General features: G+C 41.4%; 1 protein-coding gene and 1 long non-coding RNA gene across 6 annotated transcripts in view; both read left to right on the top strand.

Moving 5' to 3' along the window:
- The first annotated feature begins 384 nt into the window (after positions 1-384).
- The window catches only part of sdk2b (sidekick cell adhesion molecule 2b), a 392,744-nt gene continuing 375,982 nt past the window's right edge, over positions 385-17,146 (top strand). For all 5 annotated transcript variants that reach the window (XM_023949204.2, XM_023949202.2, XM_023949203.2 and 2 more), the window contains exon 1: positions 385-1,171. In XM_023949204.2, the coding sequence (XP_023804972.1) occupies positions 1,036-1,171 (136 nt within the window). In that variant the 5' untranslated portion in view covers positions 385-1,035. The remainder of the gene's footprint in view (positions 1,172-17,146) is intronic.
- On the top strand, positions 7,734-12,182 carry LOC144987884 (uncharacterized). Its single transcript, XR_013651561.1, has 4 exons — positions 7,734-7,853; positions 8,812-8,960; positions 9,069-9,212; positions 11,859-12,182. It is a non-coding gene; the product is annotated as an uncharacterized LOC144987884 (long non-coding RNA).

Genomic DNA, 17,146 nt, shown 5'->3' with positions numbered 1-17,146 from the left:
CCAAACACAAACTTCCAAACTCTCAGTGAAACACCTTTTTGTTTCATTTGCCCCATGCAATTTATATATGTAGAGCTAACAAGAAAAAAAAAAACCTTTGCAACCATCCATGAATCACAAAAACGCAATAAAACATGAGTATTTACCTAAATTACCCGTTTCTAACTTTCTTTTTTTACAATTGATACAAATGTTGAGTATTTTAAATTTTTAAAGATGAAAACAATCGTAAAATGATTTCTTGAAAATGCTGTCTGGCTTTGCAGTGATGGAGCGTGCGCTTTTACGCGCGTCCGCACGGTGGCAACGTGCGCTGCGCAGCCACAAGCTCAGATCCCCCCCAGTCGTTACCTCATGAAGAACACGGGACTTGTCCTCCTCCTCATCCGACACACGCCGACAGACAGCCGGGCTGTCCTCCGCGCCGGGCTCCCATCATGCATCAGTGACTACGGGCTAAGTTCCCCCTGGCCGCCGCGCTCCTGCTCCAACTTCTCCCCGCCGCCGCTGCTGCTGCTGTCAAACTGGATTTCCGACCTTGGCCGTGCGCCGCGGAGAGGAACTTCGCACGGGGGGGTTGGAGAGGAGAGAGGCTTTACGCGCTCCACGTCTGGAGCTCCTCACCAAGAATGAAAAGTCCATTCTTCCATTTGGAGCATCCAGTTATGGTTTAGGGTGGCTGAAGTTTTAAGAAGAAAGGAGCAGAAGGAGAAAGTGAGAAATGTATCGATTTTGAGGGGGAAAGTGCATGAAGACGTTCACTTCGTTTGGACTTAACCTGGATTTATCTGAGGGAGTTCATTAGAGAAAACCCCGCGTGCTGCTGCGGGACTCACAGGAGGGGGGGACCTGTCAGTCTGGGCTTTTGTGGAATTGGAGCAAGTAGAACTCCAAAGCAAACAGAGACTGTCTGACCGAATTTTCTCAGCTGGCCAGATCAGCAACAGCTCGGCGCGCTCTGTCAGCTTTGGACACCGGTTCTCAGACGCAGACAGAGACGGCACCGGAGCCTCATCGGAAACCGGACTCTACAGAATGTCTCAAGCTCACCGGACACTTGCTGTCCAGCCAGGCAGATTTAAAAGGACTGAAAACTGCTTGAGGGGATCGATGTGGCGCGCCACATGGATTGTATTTTTCTCCTTGCTCTTCCACTCCGCGCAAGCTCAAGGTAAGACGAGCGCAGCGGCTCGGCGCGGTGCCGATGATGAGTGAGCGCACATGCAGGCCCATTTCCCGTCACCTTTGTTGGATTTTTATTTCATTTTATTGTGATTTTTTGTTTCTGAAATGAGAGCTCCGGGATGCTGTCATAACCCTCCGCAGCTTCCTCTGCCTCTCCAACATCCTGTCATCCCTGCTCCCCCTCTCACAGCCTGAACTTGATATAGATCCAAACTTCATTCAGGTCAGCTCATGCTTGACACAAGTCCAGAGTGCCACATCCCAAGTCCCGAGTCCCCCCCCCCCCTCCACATCCACGTCTATTTTCCCTCATTTTCGCGGTATTACAGACGTGATGAGCTCTTCTAATGACACACAAGGCCAGGCTGTTTAAAAATGTTAAGCTGATTAATGAGTACTAATTAATTAACGGAGCCCCCTGTCACCAAATCTAAACTTTACGCAGCAAACAAGCGCAGCGAATGGATAGATCCACATTGATACGCAGCGATTAACTCATTAAATCTTGGAAATTAATTGTTTTTTTGAGAATCATGCAGCCAAAGCGGAGCAGAGTGGAGCAGTATGTGTCAGTTTGGGCGAATTGGATAACAGCTTTTCCATTTTCTTTTCTAAAATATACTTTTTTTTTTAGATTAATTGGCCAGAACGCCTGGGAATCGCTGTGTAATAATCCCCCCAAATCCCTCTAATATTCCAGTAAAGACTATATAGGAATAGAGAGCAGGCTTGTGTGTTGTCACCCCGGGCATGTATCCCCTCAAGATGTTAGTTTATAAACTCGTTTTCAAATACTTATATATTCATTTTAACTCATATTGAACAAATTAATGTCTTTTGAAGATCTAAATGTAACCATTTCTGAGGATTTAATGGTTTTTGAGCTCTACCAGTGAGTTGCAACCCTCTCTGAGGTTGTGACTCTGCAACAAACGGCTCTAAAGCTCTTCTCCTTCCTCTGCATTCAGATCTTTCCGATTCAGGTGTGAGGAACGAAGTATTACTCCTCCAGACAGGCGGCCCGGGAGACCACGGTGCGGCTGACTCAATAATACAATGTAAAAAAGATGAAAAAAGGAAAGTTATCCATCATTCATGAAGCCATGTCCCAGTGCCTGACATTTACAGAAGATTGATAACTGTGTATCCCAGGGATTAAGAGTCCTGCCATTATCGTTTCTTTTTACTCCGTAACCAACTCTCCACTTGCTGCCTGCGGATATTCGGGTCTATTTAACCAAGCAATGTAAATACTATCATGCTGTACAGCACCGGGTGCACATAGCAGAACGCCTGACTGACACTTGAAGTGTTGCCCATCACTTTTTCTTTTCCCTCTTTGCTCCATCCAGCCCCTCAGATTCCATTACGCTCCCGGGTCGGGAAACGTAGGATTTAATTGGACTCTCCTCAGACCATTCAGAGTGCAGCTCCTTGAAAGTGACCCCAGCGTGGGCCGCTCTCGTTCCGCCCGATGATTAAAGAAACCCGATGAGGCGACGACCGAGCCTCTGTTTGCCACATTTTGATGACTCGTCGACTAAAACAGCTTTTTAACGATGGCAGAACGGCAACAAAGGGCTTCCAAGTCTCGCCTTTAGGGCTTGTTGAGCAGCAATGGATGGTCTCTACCTTCTCTGGGATTGAGCTTGCACTGCGCACATGCAGAGAAGTGAAAGGAGCAGATGCATATCCTCCAATAGCTGTTTGACGGTTAAAAAAATGGTTCAAATTCAATTCAAACACACTTTTCTTTTGGCGTAAATCAAGCAGCCTCTAGACTGTGAATATTTGTGTCGAGTGACAGTTAAAAAGAGCCGTCTCTTGCTCCCATTGTTCCCATTTACTGAGGTCGGGGCGAGACAATGCTGGGCTTGGCTGCTGGATTTGTCATTTCGAACAAATCTATTTTCAGGGCTTGGAGCAGGAGGGGGGGGTTCTATTAAAATGTCATATTTGGCATAAATAGTTCCACATTGCTTAATGTCTCATGATTAGACTTCAGCTCAGCTTGAGCGGCTTTGCAAGGAAACTGAAGGCTTCTTTCTGTCAGAGGCGTGCCACGCAAAGTTTAACATCCGTAAGTGGAGTTTGGACGGAGAGAAAGGGATGCTGGGATATTTCTGGAACGGGATTCAAGAAAGTCATGGATTCACAGATTTTTGCACCATGAAGGGACCATAATGTTCTAGGAATAGTACGGAATGAAAGAATTTCATCTCGGATCAAAATCTTTGGGATTTACTAAAGAAGAAGCAGCGCTGGAGACTGCTTTGGAGAAATTGCTAAATTTGATTTAAAAATAAAAACAGTTGATAATCTTAAAGACCCAACCCAATGAATATTGTGGGTATAGTGTTTTTAACATAAAAAGCCAATTAAAAGTATAAATAGAAGCTACTACTGGCAAACCACAAGTTCCCCTAACCCTAACTCTTTTTATTCTGCACATAGACTACTGGTCTGTTATCACACTCTTTTCAAATCTTTACAGAAAATCCATTTTTTAACACAACATACAACACACAACAGCTATTGAAACAAGTTATAGGTTTGTTTTTAATCAACCACAAAGTGGACTTTGAAATTGATTTGACTAAAATAGAACTGGAAAAAAAACAGCAAACTTAATCCAACATAACTGGTTTGATATTAAAAAAACTTTCAATTGAAACCTTCATTTGGACTTTGAAGCTACTGGATAATTCTACAGTTTTTACACTTTAACAAGGAAGTGATTAAGAAATTGTTTTATTCTTTTGGGGGGAGGGGGGAGCATTATAAAAAGCTGTTTTAGCTAGTTATTAGCCACATTTCTTACCCTTTTTTTGTTGTGTGATGCAAGCAGTTAGCTATGTAAAACTGTAATACCAATGCCAACATTGGTATTTTTTGCACCAATATTTGTTGAGTTTTACATTTGGTTTTTAATTAGCCTGTGACAGCCTAGCTGTCACACAAGTGAGGTGTTTGACAAAAATATGCTAGACAGAATAGTTAATAACATTACATTTCATATTTACTGTCATTTTTTTTCAACTACACCCATATTTTTGCCATACAGACCAAACACTTCACCCAAAAACGTATAAAATAGCCCGCATGAATTAGGGATACATGCTTTAATCCGCCTGCAGTTTTACAAGCATTTTGTGCAACTCTTACACCTCTGGGAAACAGTCTGAACTTCCCACTTTTCTACTTTGCTTTAACAGTCCCACCCACCCCACCCGCACACACAGTCACACACTTGTTGCGGCACCGTCGACTTACACTAACGCCAACCTATAACAACTAGGAGCAATGCGGGGTTCAGTGTCTTACCCAAGGACACTTCAACACATGGGCAGACAAGGCGGGAATTGAACCGACAAGAAAAGGTCGACCGCTTTACCCCTGCACCATGGCTGCCCCGCGTAATTGTCATGCATGTTCTTGGTTAGTTGCAGACTTGGTTAGTCATCAATGTGAATGCAAAGCAAACTAAAACTTTTTTTTTTTACTTAAACCTCCAGACCAACTTAAAAGCAAACACGTTTTACTTGGAGGAGCGACCGGTTCCAAAAGAATCATATTTCTGAAGAATGCATTTATTATGGATTTTAATAAATCACATATGGGTTGAAGTTGCTCCTATGCAAAGATAGGCCAGTGGACTCTGTAACTGGGCTTTTGTCTGCTTTGGTTTGCTTTCATACACAATGCTGCCAGTAGGGTACCATAGACTGAAGCAGACCAACCTAGCTGGAAATATTCACACAGTTCCAAACCCACTTGGTGATTTTGCCTTTTTTGTGATTCCCATTTCTTTATTTTTGCACTTTAAGGTTTATATGGGTAAATGGGACCATAAATTGCTTTGGGCCTTCTTAAAATGTGGTCAAGTGCTACATAGGCACACACCATTTTTCCTCTATACATACACAGCACTGGGTTATTCACTACCTTTAGTTTACCTCGAGTGAAATAAGATCATGTGAGCTTTTATTCTTCTGAACTGAAGTGGACTGTCCAAATAAATGAACCCTGGTGGAAACCAAACCTGCCATTGTGAATGCACATACACTCAATAAAGGATTTTTTTTCAAATAATTTTCTTGTCTGGATTTCAGTTTGCATTAAGATTTTCTGTTTTTCCTTTCTCCTCCCAGGATTTGAGTTGCAGCATATTAAACAGGGGGAGCATTTCCGAGTATAAAGCTGTCAAAGCAAAAAGTGTCACTTCACAAGAGGGTTTTAAGTGACAGAGAGAATGAAAAGGAAGAGGAGGAGGGTACTGACACACTGACAGATCTCCTGTGACATTGTTATCCAGATACAAATACACATTCACATGACCTGACACATTCCCTCTGTTTTTCTCTTTAATCATGCTCCTAGTGTCTATTCATTTCTCAGTTTGGCTGCAGCCAGAGGCAAGGCCTCAGGATGAATTGAAATACTCATAAGATCCCATCATAAAACCTTCTCACCTGTTGATGGGTGTAAATAGAGCTTAGGGTTCCTATTGCAGAAAAGCCGATAGAAATGCATGTTCATAAACAACCTCTGCATCCAATTATTGGAAGGATAGAAAGTCTGTACATCTTATGAACAAGAATTTCAATTAATATAAGCATAATCATAATATAAAGTTGCAAATCAGAGGGAAGTATTTGCAGCTAACATAAATTTAGACTAAGGATTACGGAGTTGTGATAATTTTGACTTCCGAGTGAAGTGGATTTACCCATTGAATCTCAATGGGTAAGTGAACAAACAAGTATTATTGCAAAAATAGATGTATAGATGGATGAATATTTTTGATGACTAGTGAAACAGAGGTTTTGATGACTAGGGGTCTGCAACTTATATATAGTCCTCCATAGTGGCTCTCTGGGTAAGGAAAAATAAGTTTTCTATTTTAAATGTAACTGTAGAGTAAGTAAGTAGTAAAATAACTAACACAAACTTTATTTGACTCAATGACAATCAGTTGAAGAAATGTACATATCACTCTGCGAGGCTCCTGACTATAGTAAACTTAATACTCCAAAAATGTATCAAGTGCTTTGGCTTCGTGGTTTACCAAAGTTGTACTAAAACATTTAGACAGATTCTTGTGCGTCGTTAACCACAGAAAATAAACTGAAGATCAGTAAGCACAACCGCAGTTCATATTGAAAGGTGCATTAGATTATAAGGCAGATTTTCCATTTTTGAGCAAATTCAAGGATTTTATGTGCACCTTATGGTTCAAAAAATACCGTAAGGGTTCAGTGAATTAACTCTGATTTGATTTTTCTTTGTTGGATTTATGAATTTCTGGCATAGATGCACCACAAACTGTAAAATATACTGTTTTTCCCTCACTTCTGACATCACAATACTTCCTGCTACATTTCCTGCCACTTTGAGATGATACTATGTGACTTGGCCTGTCTTTTACTTTGAAAAGAAGTCATGTGAATGTCAAAATGATAAACTATTTCATAGTTCAAAATAATTGATATTCCCTCTTTATGCTCATGTTTTATTTATGCCCCCCCTCCCAAAAAAAAGCAGTTCATTGATATTTATCATAGTAGCATCAATAAAATAAATACGGATCAGTATTTTATTTTTTTAAAGGGTGAAGTAAGACTTCTTCTGGGTAGAAATAAACCGTATTGGCTCTTTAAGTGATGAAGGGTGCAGACCCCTGTCCCTGTCTATCAAGTGCACCATCAATAATGATATAGATGGCTAGCAGAGGGGCAGCTTCCAAAGCTTTGGTCAAAATCTAGAATATTTTAAACTAAAGCAATTAACCAACCATCCATTTATTTCCTATTCCCACTTTTTCCTTTGCAGGGTCACAGGGGCTTAGCTCATCCCATCTAATGCTGGGTGAAGTTGGGGTACATCCTGGACTTGTGTCCGTCCATTGCAGGGCCACACACAGACAACCACACACACACACACCTGAACCACCATTAGCCTTCGAAGCATGTTTATGGAAGGAACCTGGAATAAAACCGCACGGGTAGAACATGTAAACTCCACACAGAAAGAAGCCAACAAGGATTTTGAACCAATGCCTTCTTGCTGTGAGGTGAACCACCACATCACCATGCAGCCCAGCAATGAATTAATTCAGTTTAATTCAATTCGTATCCTAATTGTACTTGTTGGACTCTGCTGCAAATTTAAATTCCCTGTAAGCTCTCTAAAATTATGTATCTACACCATCTGCAGTATGTATGGAGAGTAGAAAAAAAAGTGCATTTGACAACTGCATACAAAGTATCTCTGGAATTTGGACTTTAAAAGTTGCTACTTCAGGATGTAGGGGTACTTAAGAGGAGCAGCTTTCTGGTCTTAGGCACAGTCCTCGTATTTTTTGGGTGATGTTAAAGGAATCTGTACAAACAGTTGTTTCTTCCACACTCAAAAAAAGGAATTTGACACCTTGTACATCTAATGAAAATGTTTTATTTAATTTGTACATAATAAAAACGTGTTTTTAACGTAAACATATTAAATTCATGTTATATTCCCGTGATTTTGCTTCGTTTCATATTTATTAAATTTAATCATGTTGAGGTGGCTTGAAAAAATCATGTTCAAACTCAAAACCGGAAGACGTGTAAAGGGAGGGAAGAAGACGGAAACAGTTACATTTTTCACAGATCCCGAGCACTGAACAGGTAAGCTGAAAACAATCCTTGTGAATCCTCGTGAATTCTTTCGATATCTTGTTTTAATATACTGTCTATGGTTCATTTATAAGTTTACCAACATTTAAATGCGTTAGTGAACATGATTGACAAGAGTTTTTCTTTTATTACGACCGTTAGCATGTGCACGCAGGGTAAGCTAGCTGCAGTGCAATGACACGTAGGCTTTTCTTACTACTTTCATAAGTTCTAAAAGAATGACTGTTTAAAATAAACTTTCCATATTGTATTATTATTATTTGTGTATTTATTTTTTAATTTTTCACAACTGTATTTTATTTTTTGTCCTTCACAAGTGATAAGTGTTAACTTTTTTTTCATAAAAGTTGTCCTCAAAATAGCTTTTTTTTCTTCTGGATCACCAGTGATAAGCGCAGTCTTAAATGTATAGTTTTTTTCTATTTTGTGGCCGCGGACCGGGTAAGCCTTGCGGGGGTGGGGGAAGGGGCTGGGGGCAGTTCTTGTAATGTATCTGATTAATATTGTGAATATTATGCAAACACTGTTTGAATCACCTGTTGCGATAAAAAATTCATATTAAAAGCCTAGCCTACAGGGTTTGTTTTTCTTCGTGTTGCATGCTGCCGGACTTCTTTCAGCGTTGTCGTCTTTAAACGTTTTTCCGACAACAAGATTGTTCAGACGTGCGGTATTTTCACGAGCATAAGGCGCATTTCAAAGTCTAGTGTGTATATGTGTGTGTGTGTGTGTGTAAGCGCGCGCCCGCGTGCCAAAACCGGTGTGTCTGAAATCACGCCATGCAGGAAGGGAGGGGGGAGTGAGCACTTGTGAGTGTGTGTTAAAACCAGTGTGTCTGAGCTGAGGAACGGGGGGGGGGCGTGTGTGAGTGGTGGAGGGCATACATGCGCGGCCAGCCGCTGTTTTGGAGTTGTGAAAAATAATAAAGTTCCTTTTCCTGTTCTGTAAGATTTGCAAATTGGAAGTCAGCAAAACAATGACGTCAATGTGTCAATGATGGAGAAGTCCTTTTCACGTGGAAGGCAGGATGTTGTCGTAGAGGCACCCATCATTCCTGATTTCAAAACAAGGTGGCCAGCACTCCTCAGCGTGGGTCAGGTAAGCAAATTAAGTTGTGAAGGAATAACACTTTGGGAAAGACTGTGGAGCTCATCAATTGGGAAATGTTTGTTACTTTGTTTTCTTTGTGTTTGGATTTTTTTAAAGTTGAATGCAGAGTTCCAGAGAATCACAACAGTCCAGCTGCACTCAAAGTTCTTCATGGAATTGGATGATCTGTCTCCTCGTCTCTTGAAGGTGTATGCCAAGAAAGGTGGTTTACAGGGACAGAAGCTGGTACCCATGACCCAGGTAAAAGAAAATAAAAAATGTGAAAAACATTTTTTAAATCCATTGCCAAATGATCGTTTATTGTCTTAACAAATCCGATAAAGCTCTATTAAAAGCAGGAAGGAGTTTTCTGTGTACTAACAGATAGGGATGCACCAAATATTCAGCAACCGAATATATATGGCCAATTATTTTTTTTTTTTTTTTTTTTTTTTTTTTTAAACTTGTCCTGTCCAACAGCTAGGCAAACAGATGAGAGCTGAGGGCCTCTTGTGTTGGACATATTTTATTTTAACAAGAGGGGTTATTCATCTTCAGACAAACCAAAGGTATGTCTGAATAAACCCCTTTTGTAATTGAGGCCAAACTTTATTAATTTCAATCATGTTTGAAAATCTTTGGTGTTGGACCGGACGGAAAAGGAAAGAGGGGAAGAAGAGAGAGGGACGTTAGAGAGAGGGGGGGGTAGGAGGGTGATAATAGGAGGGGAAGGGGGGTAAGACCATGAAGCAGCATAGAGCAGACAGGTTTACTGGTTGTTTATCGTTACGGTACGGTTCAAATGTAGTACAAAAAGGGCGGGGCCTGTTCACACACACTCAAATATTATCAACACACCTGCTAGCCGCAAAAATGTCCACATGTCAACATGCACACAAAACAGTGTTCACGAACGCATACCTATGCCTTTAAACCAACTAGTGTGAAATCTTTCATTCATTCAATCATCCAAACTATTAGTGCAAAGGTGAGCTAACACCTGTGCTCAGGTGAGTGTTTATGTTCTTCTAAAATGGATGGTGGAATGTGAAAAGAAGGAGGAGGAGCGCCCAGCCACCCCCACACCCATACCCCGCCGCAGCAGCAGCAGCGGCAGCCGGAATTCCCCCAACGCCACACGGGAACAGGCAGGGAACAACCGCCCCCCGGGCGACCAAGACCGCCACCCAGGCCAGGGCCAGCAGGACCGCCGCGAGGCCCCCAGAGCCAGAGAGCAGGGAGGCGCAGAGGGAAAGAGAGCGCCGCCCCAGCCCAGCCAGGAAAGCAGCCCCCCGCCGCGCCGGAAGAGCCCAACGCAGGGCCCCACCGGAGAGGGACGCCCACAGCCCCAGACGAGCACCCCACCACCACCCAGGAGTTCCGGGCATCCCCCCGCCCCGACCCCAGGTACGAGCCAGGACCCCCCAAGGGAGACCCGCTCCGCACTCCAGGCAGCCACCCACCCGGCCCACGGTTGGTCCAGGTAGGAGCAAGGCAGGGGCCCGCCGCCCCCGCCCAGGAGGGGGGAACCCCGGGGAAAAAAGGGCGGCCCACAAGGGATGTTATAAATATGGCCCGACCAGGCTCGGCCATGTTGGAAGTTTGGCGGGGCCCAGCGCCCAGGGGCAAGGACCAGGACCCACCCCCCAGGGACACGAACACCCCCGGCTCAGGTGTAATATGAACCCCCCCACCGTGCGGAGAGAGCACCGCCGGGCCCAGGGAGCCGGCACCCAAGGGACACGGCCGCCATCGCCAAGGGGCCCGCACCCCCCACCAGGGAAGGGGTAGGGGACAGATGGACCCAGGTCCCACCTTCCTTGTCTAAAAAAGAAAAAGCTGATCGACATGCCTGTGTCTTTTGTGCCGCTTTACTGTTCATTATGACCTGTCACCTGCAGCATGCCCGTAAAAAACTATTTGCATGAACATTTTTGCTTGTGAACTCACCAGGCAGGCCAGGATTCTTTACATTTTGTACAGATGGTCTATTAAAATTTCACATGGGCTACCTTCTTGTTCTTTACATTTTTCACCTGCAGACAGGTAATATCCACCCTTAATGGATAGATATTCTGAAGATATATGCGGATTGAGATGGTTTTGTGACGTTGAGAGAAGGAACAGTGATGATTTTGGTAAAAGGATGCTGAAGTTTGAGCTACCAGGAATAGGGCCTAGCGGAATACTTAAGAGGTGTTCATGGATGTAGAGAAGGAAGACAGAAGGATGGTTTGAGGAGTTACAGGATGCAAAGTTGAGTCCTAAAGGGGGCACCAGAAAATGGAAGGAAAACATTTTCTTGTGTTTTTTTTTCTTTTCTGGAACCATTATGCATTTGTCTGTTATGAACACAGGGGCACCAATTATTCGTTGTGTACATTAATACAAAAGTTTACTTTTGAAGAAACTAGTTATACTTTAGTTTTTCTTTTTTACTTATTTACATTTTTATGGAATCTACTAGGGCTGCACGATATGAGGAAAACTTGCGATATGCGATATTAGTGATCAACATTGCGATAACGATATAATTTGCGGTAAATAAACAAATAGAAAAATAAACAAAAACATCATTCCCATTTAATTGCAACAGTTTAAAATTGTACTCCAAATGACCCTCATCGACATAGGGGACAATCATCTAACATAATAGACCTCCATCTGATTGGTCAACAATGGGAATGCGTCCATCTGATTGGTCAAAACATAAAGGGATTTATTTGATTCGTTAAATGCTTCAAGCTGTTAGAAGATTGTTTTAACATATTTTGGGTTTGCGATTTATTGCGATATTCGCTGTCTATTGCGATATGCATATTGCAGAGCTGGATATTGCGATAACGATAAATTTGCGGTATATTGTGCAGGCCTAGAATCTACCCTTCTTTTCCCTTTGTTTTACAGAGAGATGAAAACACAGAAGAGGCTCTGGCAGATACAGTCTTGGGGATCTTTGCCATCCGACACACTGGTGCAGACCCAAGTGATGACCTTGAGAATGTTGGGATTATTTTGGAAGGAGTGAAAGTCATAAATGACTTAAAATATGTAAGTCTTGCAGTATTACTGCTGTTTTTTATTGTGTATGCCCTAAACCTGAGCTACCCATCAGATTTGAAATATACTTTTGAGGTTCTGCAGAAGATTATAATGGGTTTGGATGGCGACAAGTTATCCAACAAAGTACAAGTACTCAAACCAGCACCATCCTGTTAAATGGCAGAAGGAATTGTTCAGTATTGGCACCTCAAATATGATGGGCAGATGTTAAAAAGTGTTTTTCAAATATTTATTCTTTGTCATACTGAGTTTTATTAACACAGCATAAGCTATATAATGTTGAAACTATATTTTTTCCACATTTTCCTTACAGCCATATAAGTGTTTTGAAATGTAAGAAAATGATTTGATTTTGATTATTATTTAAATGCTCCTTCAGTCTTTTTGACTTTTGTTGTTGTGGCCTTTGCATTCAACTGTGGCACTGTTTTGGAAAAATAAATGTTTTAAAGCTCATTCTTGTCTTCACCTTTATTTGACTTTTGTGTCTTTAAATGACATATAGCTCATTTAACACAATATTTTCTCTGTGGTTGAACATAAATATAATATTGAAAGGATTTCCACGTGATTTAATTGTGTTGTCTGAACAATTCGCAGTTTTGTTGAACAGATTTATTTCAATTGTGTAAACTTGATGAAACTTACAATAGTGCCATTAACATGAACAAATTATGTTGTTCTAATTAGACTTTATTACGTTAGATTTAATAAAGCTAAATAAGTTATGTTTGCTCAAATAAATTTCATTCACTGAACATGAACATATTAAGTTACACTAACAAAACTGCTTATTGTTCAATGAAAGCTATTTTATTACGTGGAAATCCTTTCAATATTTTTTTTATGTTCATTGGACAAGTTATTTTTTTGAGTGCAACACGATAATCCTAAAATTCTGCCTTGTCCTGCATTCTAATCATTGTGTTTGAGACATGTCCAACTTGGAAAGTGTTTCAAAGGATTTTTAAAACCAGTTCTGTTTGGTCAAATATTTTCTTCTTTGATGCTGATTTGAGCTCCTCTTCAGTGGGCCTGACACTTAAAAAATTAGATTATACCAAGTTAACTGAGCCAAAAAACATAAAATGTGTGATTTTAATTCTTAAAATTATGCTTAATATTTGCCCTGAAAAAAAAAAAAAAGCACTACTGTTGGTTGAGTGACTGCTGGGTTGAAGACTTTTATTGAACTCATTTGTACCATTGTGTAGGTCACACCAAAGACCAGACATTTACAAAAAAAAAAGACCAGAGAAAGTTAGCTCTTCCTCTCAGGTCAAATAAGGTTTATGTTGTATTAGTGGGAATGTTTTATTCATACAAAAATGTTCAAGAGGGCAACTCTTGAAAATGTAGATGCTTTTGATCACACATTATCTGTTGTAATGGAATAAAAAAGGTCAGTCGAGAGTAAAGTCAAAGCTTCCCCTTTGTGTTTTGTTTTTTTCTAGCATTTTCCAGCTCCAGAGCTGATCGCAAAATGTCCTGCAATGTAGGTTTTTAGCATAATTAGGTTTCCAGGTTTTCCATGGCTTTCTTTGTGTATTGATAGGATTTAATAATTTTTTTTTTTGGAATTGCATGATCTCGGGCATGGATCAGCCCGCTCATAGGTTTTAGCACGGATTAAACTTTGATGAAATAGTCGTAATTTCAATTTTCATTCCTTTGTACAACCTGTACAAAAAAATGCATACAAAAAAGTCTTAATCAACTTATTTCTTTTCTTTATCTGTGACCACATTTCTATATTTAGATGTGTTTTTTTTTCAATTTTGTAATTTAATTAGTTAGTATGTAACACACAGTAACACTAAAAATCTACATTTGTTGACATACATACTGTCAATTATTTTTGTACCATTAAAAATAAAAAAAATAAAAATGGTGTTTTGGTGTTTTTAATATGGTGTTGTGTCAGTTATGGGTGACAGGAAAGAGGACGGGGTTGCTTTGTGCTAAAAGTCCTGCCCACACTTAAGAGGGGAATTTCTTATGAACTCCTGCCGAAATTATGCCCTAGAAAATGACACACTTTTTGGATTTTAACTAAAAACAGCATAATCATAATGAAAAGACCACTGAGAACGCTTTAACAATAGCTTTAAAAGACGATTGGAGAGGGTCTTCAAAGAGTTCAAAGAGTACAAAGTCCTGCAGTTAGGTGTTTGTTCAGGTTCAGGTCAGGTAAAGATCACTTTGTAGTGTGTTTACCTCCTAGTTGGGTTCATATGCCTCCTGTCAGTCCAGCTACATTAACACGTCCCCTATATACACGACCACCTCCCCCCTTTGATTAGATTGCCTGTGACAAACTCTTTTTCCCATCACACCTTTCAAAGCTGTGGCTGCTCGTGTCGGAGCCCGCTCCATTCTCATGTTCTCGCCGCCAAGATGCTCCCTTTAGTGCAGCCGTGGAAACGTGTGAGAAGAAAAGGGAGGGCGGTACGGAAATGTTTGAAGATGTGTCAGGCGGTTTTTATCTTGAGCTCTAACAAGGTGTAGCGAGCGCGGCGTTGTTGTGTTCATTACGCGCCGACATCTCATTTAGACGATTCCCAGATTTAAGGCAAGAAAAAGGTCATTCGATTAAAATCTGTTTTGTTTCCACCCTTATTAAACCAACTTGCAAACATGTCAAGTGCAGATTATAATTTAGAAATCAGTAGATTGGCTAAGTGGGTTGCACAGTGGGGTAGTGGTTAGCACTGCTGCCTCTCAGCAAGAAGGTTCAAATCCTTTCCCCTTGTGCATACATGGGTTTTTTTGTCATCCAAACACATGCTTTATAGGTGTGAGTGATTGTGTGGCCCTGCAACACGCTGGCAACCTGCCCAGGGTGTACCCTGCCTTCGCCCAACAGTAGCCAGGAGAGGGTCTGGCAACCCTGTGACCCTGAAAGGGATATAGCGAGTTAAGAAAATGGATAGATGGTAGATCGGCTGATTGTAGAGTCACAATAATGGCAAGTTTCATTTAATCTCTCACATTGTGACACTTCTTTACTAACTTTAGGCAATTCAATCTTCTTTTTTTGATTCTTTAGCCCTTGTGCTAACCAAGGCACTTTAACATTGGGAGTTGGGTCATCTTGACCGCACAAGACGATGAACCTTTTTTCTTCAATGATTTATGATCTTCACTGGTGTCCATGGATTACATAAAATCCTCTTCACCTTTATCCATCTTTGTCATGGTAGGGATGGCACGTCAATAAAAGGGTAGGGTCACCTTGACCCCATAAGAAAGCACAAGGGTTAGGGAAGAAACCAAACTTTTGAAGTACAGAAAATCTTTACAGTACACCATAACTTGCTTTACAGCAGGGGTCAGTAAATGCTGATTAACTGGATCGAGTCAGCCCAGTTTTGGATCGACGGAACACAGCCGATCCAGGTGAGCAGCAATTACTAAAGCAGGGTTAGCTGCAACACAAGCAGGGCGGTAGCCCACGAGGAGCAGGGTTGGCGACCCCTGCTTTACAGCATCAAGCAACCTTTCTGACGCTGGACTTAATTGCATTGTTTTTCATGCTTCCCTGAGATCTGAAGCGACTCGCCTGCATAACCCCCACAAGCCACCAATCGATGCCAAGCTGATTTCAATCTGAGCCCCTGCCAATGGAGAAAGTGGGACACCAACACCCTGAATACACCCTGCAGTGAATAGTCTGATAAAGTATTGGTGGAAACGCCACCACAATAATCTCAAGCCACAAAATCCCCCCAAAATGTTTAAAGCAGTCCTTTAATTCATAGCAAATCTCTGTTTGTGGCTTTTGGGAAACATTTTTCAAGGCTACAGGCTTTACAACACCCCACAGTTTCTGTTATACTTTAATGCTACAAAGAATAAAAGTCACTGTAACCTGAAATGAGATGACATGAAAGCTTTCGCGACCAGCAATTCGTGGCTCCTAAAAAGGGGGGGGGTGCTTAAGGTGATGATGAATAGGCAAAATCAATACAATTTCACAACTAGGCTGTCAATTCAGAGCCTGAATTTGCTTCCAAATTCTCTCATTGGCATGCCAGTCACTTTTCATTTTTCTCACCCAGTTCATAATGCGTTTTTTGCAAACTTTGATCCTCATATTTTCACCACTCCCCGCTGAATAGGTGGTTTTACATCCACCAAATGACTGCGAGAAAAAGGGCAGATTTTAAATTACACAATCCTCCCCTTCTTTTATTTTTTGTAGAATGCAGCCTGACCAGAACAAAAAGTAGCAGTCTTTATCATAAACTGCCTCTTTAAAGCCTCAGTCATTGTGCCTGCTGCCTGGAACACTACACAATGGGGTCTGGTTTACCAGAGCTGTCCTATTTGTCTTTGCGTAGTTATTAATTTGGGCTCTGGGGCTGGGAAAAAGAGGTCACTCCGGCCAGCTGGGAATTGTCATTGCACAGCGAGGGTCAGTGCTGTTGAATGACCTGCCTGCCTGAAAACAATTTGGAGTTCCCGTCAGTCAAGAAACAGAGGATCCATTTGTCTCCCCCTGGGCTTCAGTAGTGAAAGCTGATTTCATTGTTGTGTGTCTTAACCGGGGTTCTGGCTGCACTCAAGTGCACCATATCGCTGATTGTCCTTTATCTAGGATAAAAGCTTAAATGTCCTTTTGGATCATTTGAATTCCACTTGGGTGATGCAGGAAACTATTTCAGAATATACTACCTCATATTTTCCAACATGCTGTAGATTTCCCCTATGATGTATTTGATTGGAATGTCCTCATCTAAACTACACTGAAGTGTTTGTGCTCTATTTTCCTAGATATTTAGATGTTACTGTTTTATTTTGTGTTTTCATTTTAGGTCAATTCACTTTTTTTAACCCTTGTGCTATCTTAGATGACCCCACCCTTACATTGACATGTTCTCCCCACCATGACAAAGGTGGATAAAGGTGGAAAGATTTCATGTAATCCATGGACACCAGTGAAGATCACAAATCATTGAAGAAAAAAGGTTCAGCGCACTGTCTAGTGGGTCTAGATGACCCAACTCCCAATGGTAAAGTGCCTAGGATAGCACAGGGGTTAAAGTAATGAAACATCTCCCCTCAGGGGTGCCCCAAGGCTCTGCCAAGGCCTCTTGTTTTTGTCTGTCTCCTTGTATTAGGAAGTATCT

The sequence above is a fragment of the Oryzias latipes genome, chromosome 19 (genome assembly GCF_053564925.1).
Source record: "Oryzias latipes strain Hd-rR chromosome 19, Olatipes_Hd-rR_3.1".
NCBI lineage: Eukaryota > Metazoa > Chordata > Actinopteri > Beloniformes > Adrianichthyidae > Oryzias > Oryzias latipes.
Note: the sequence above shows the minus strand (reverse complement) of the source record. Positions and strands in the feature narration are given on the sequence as shown.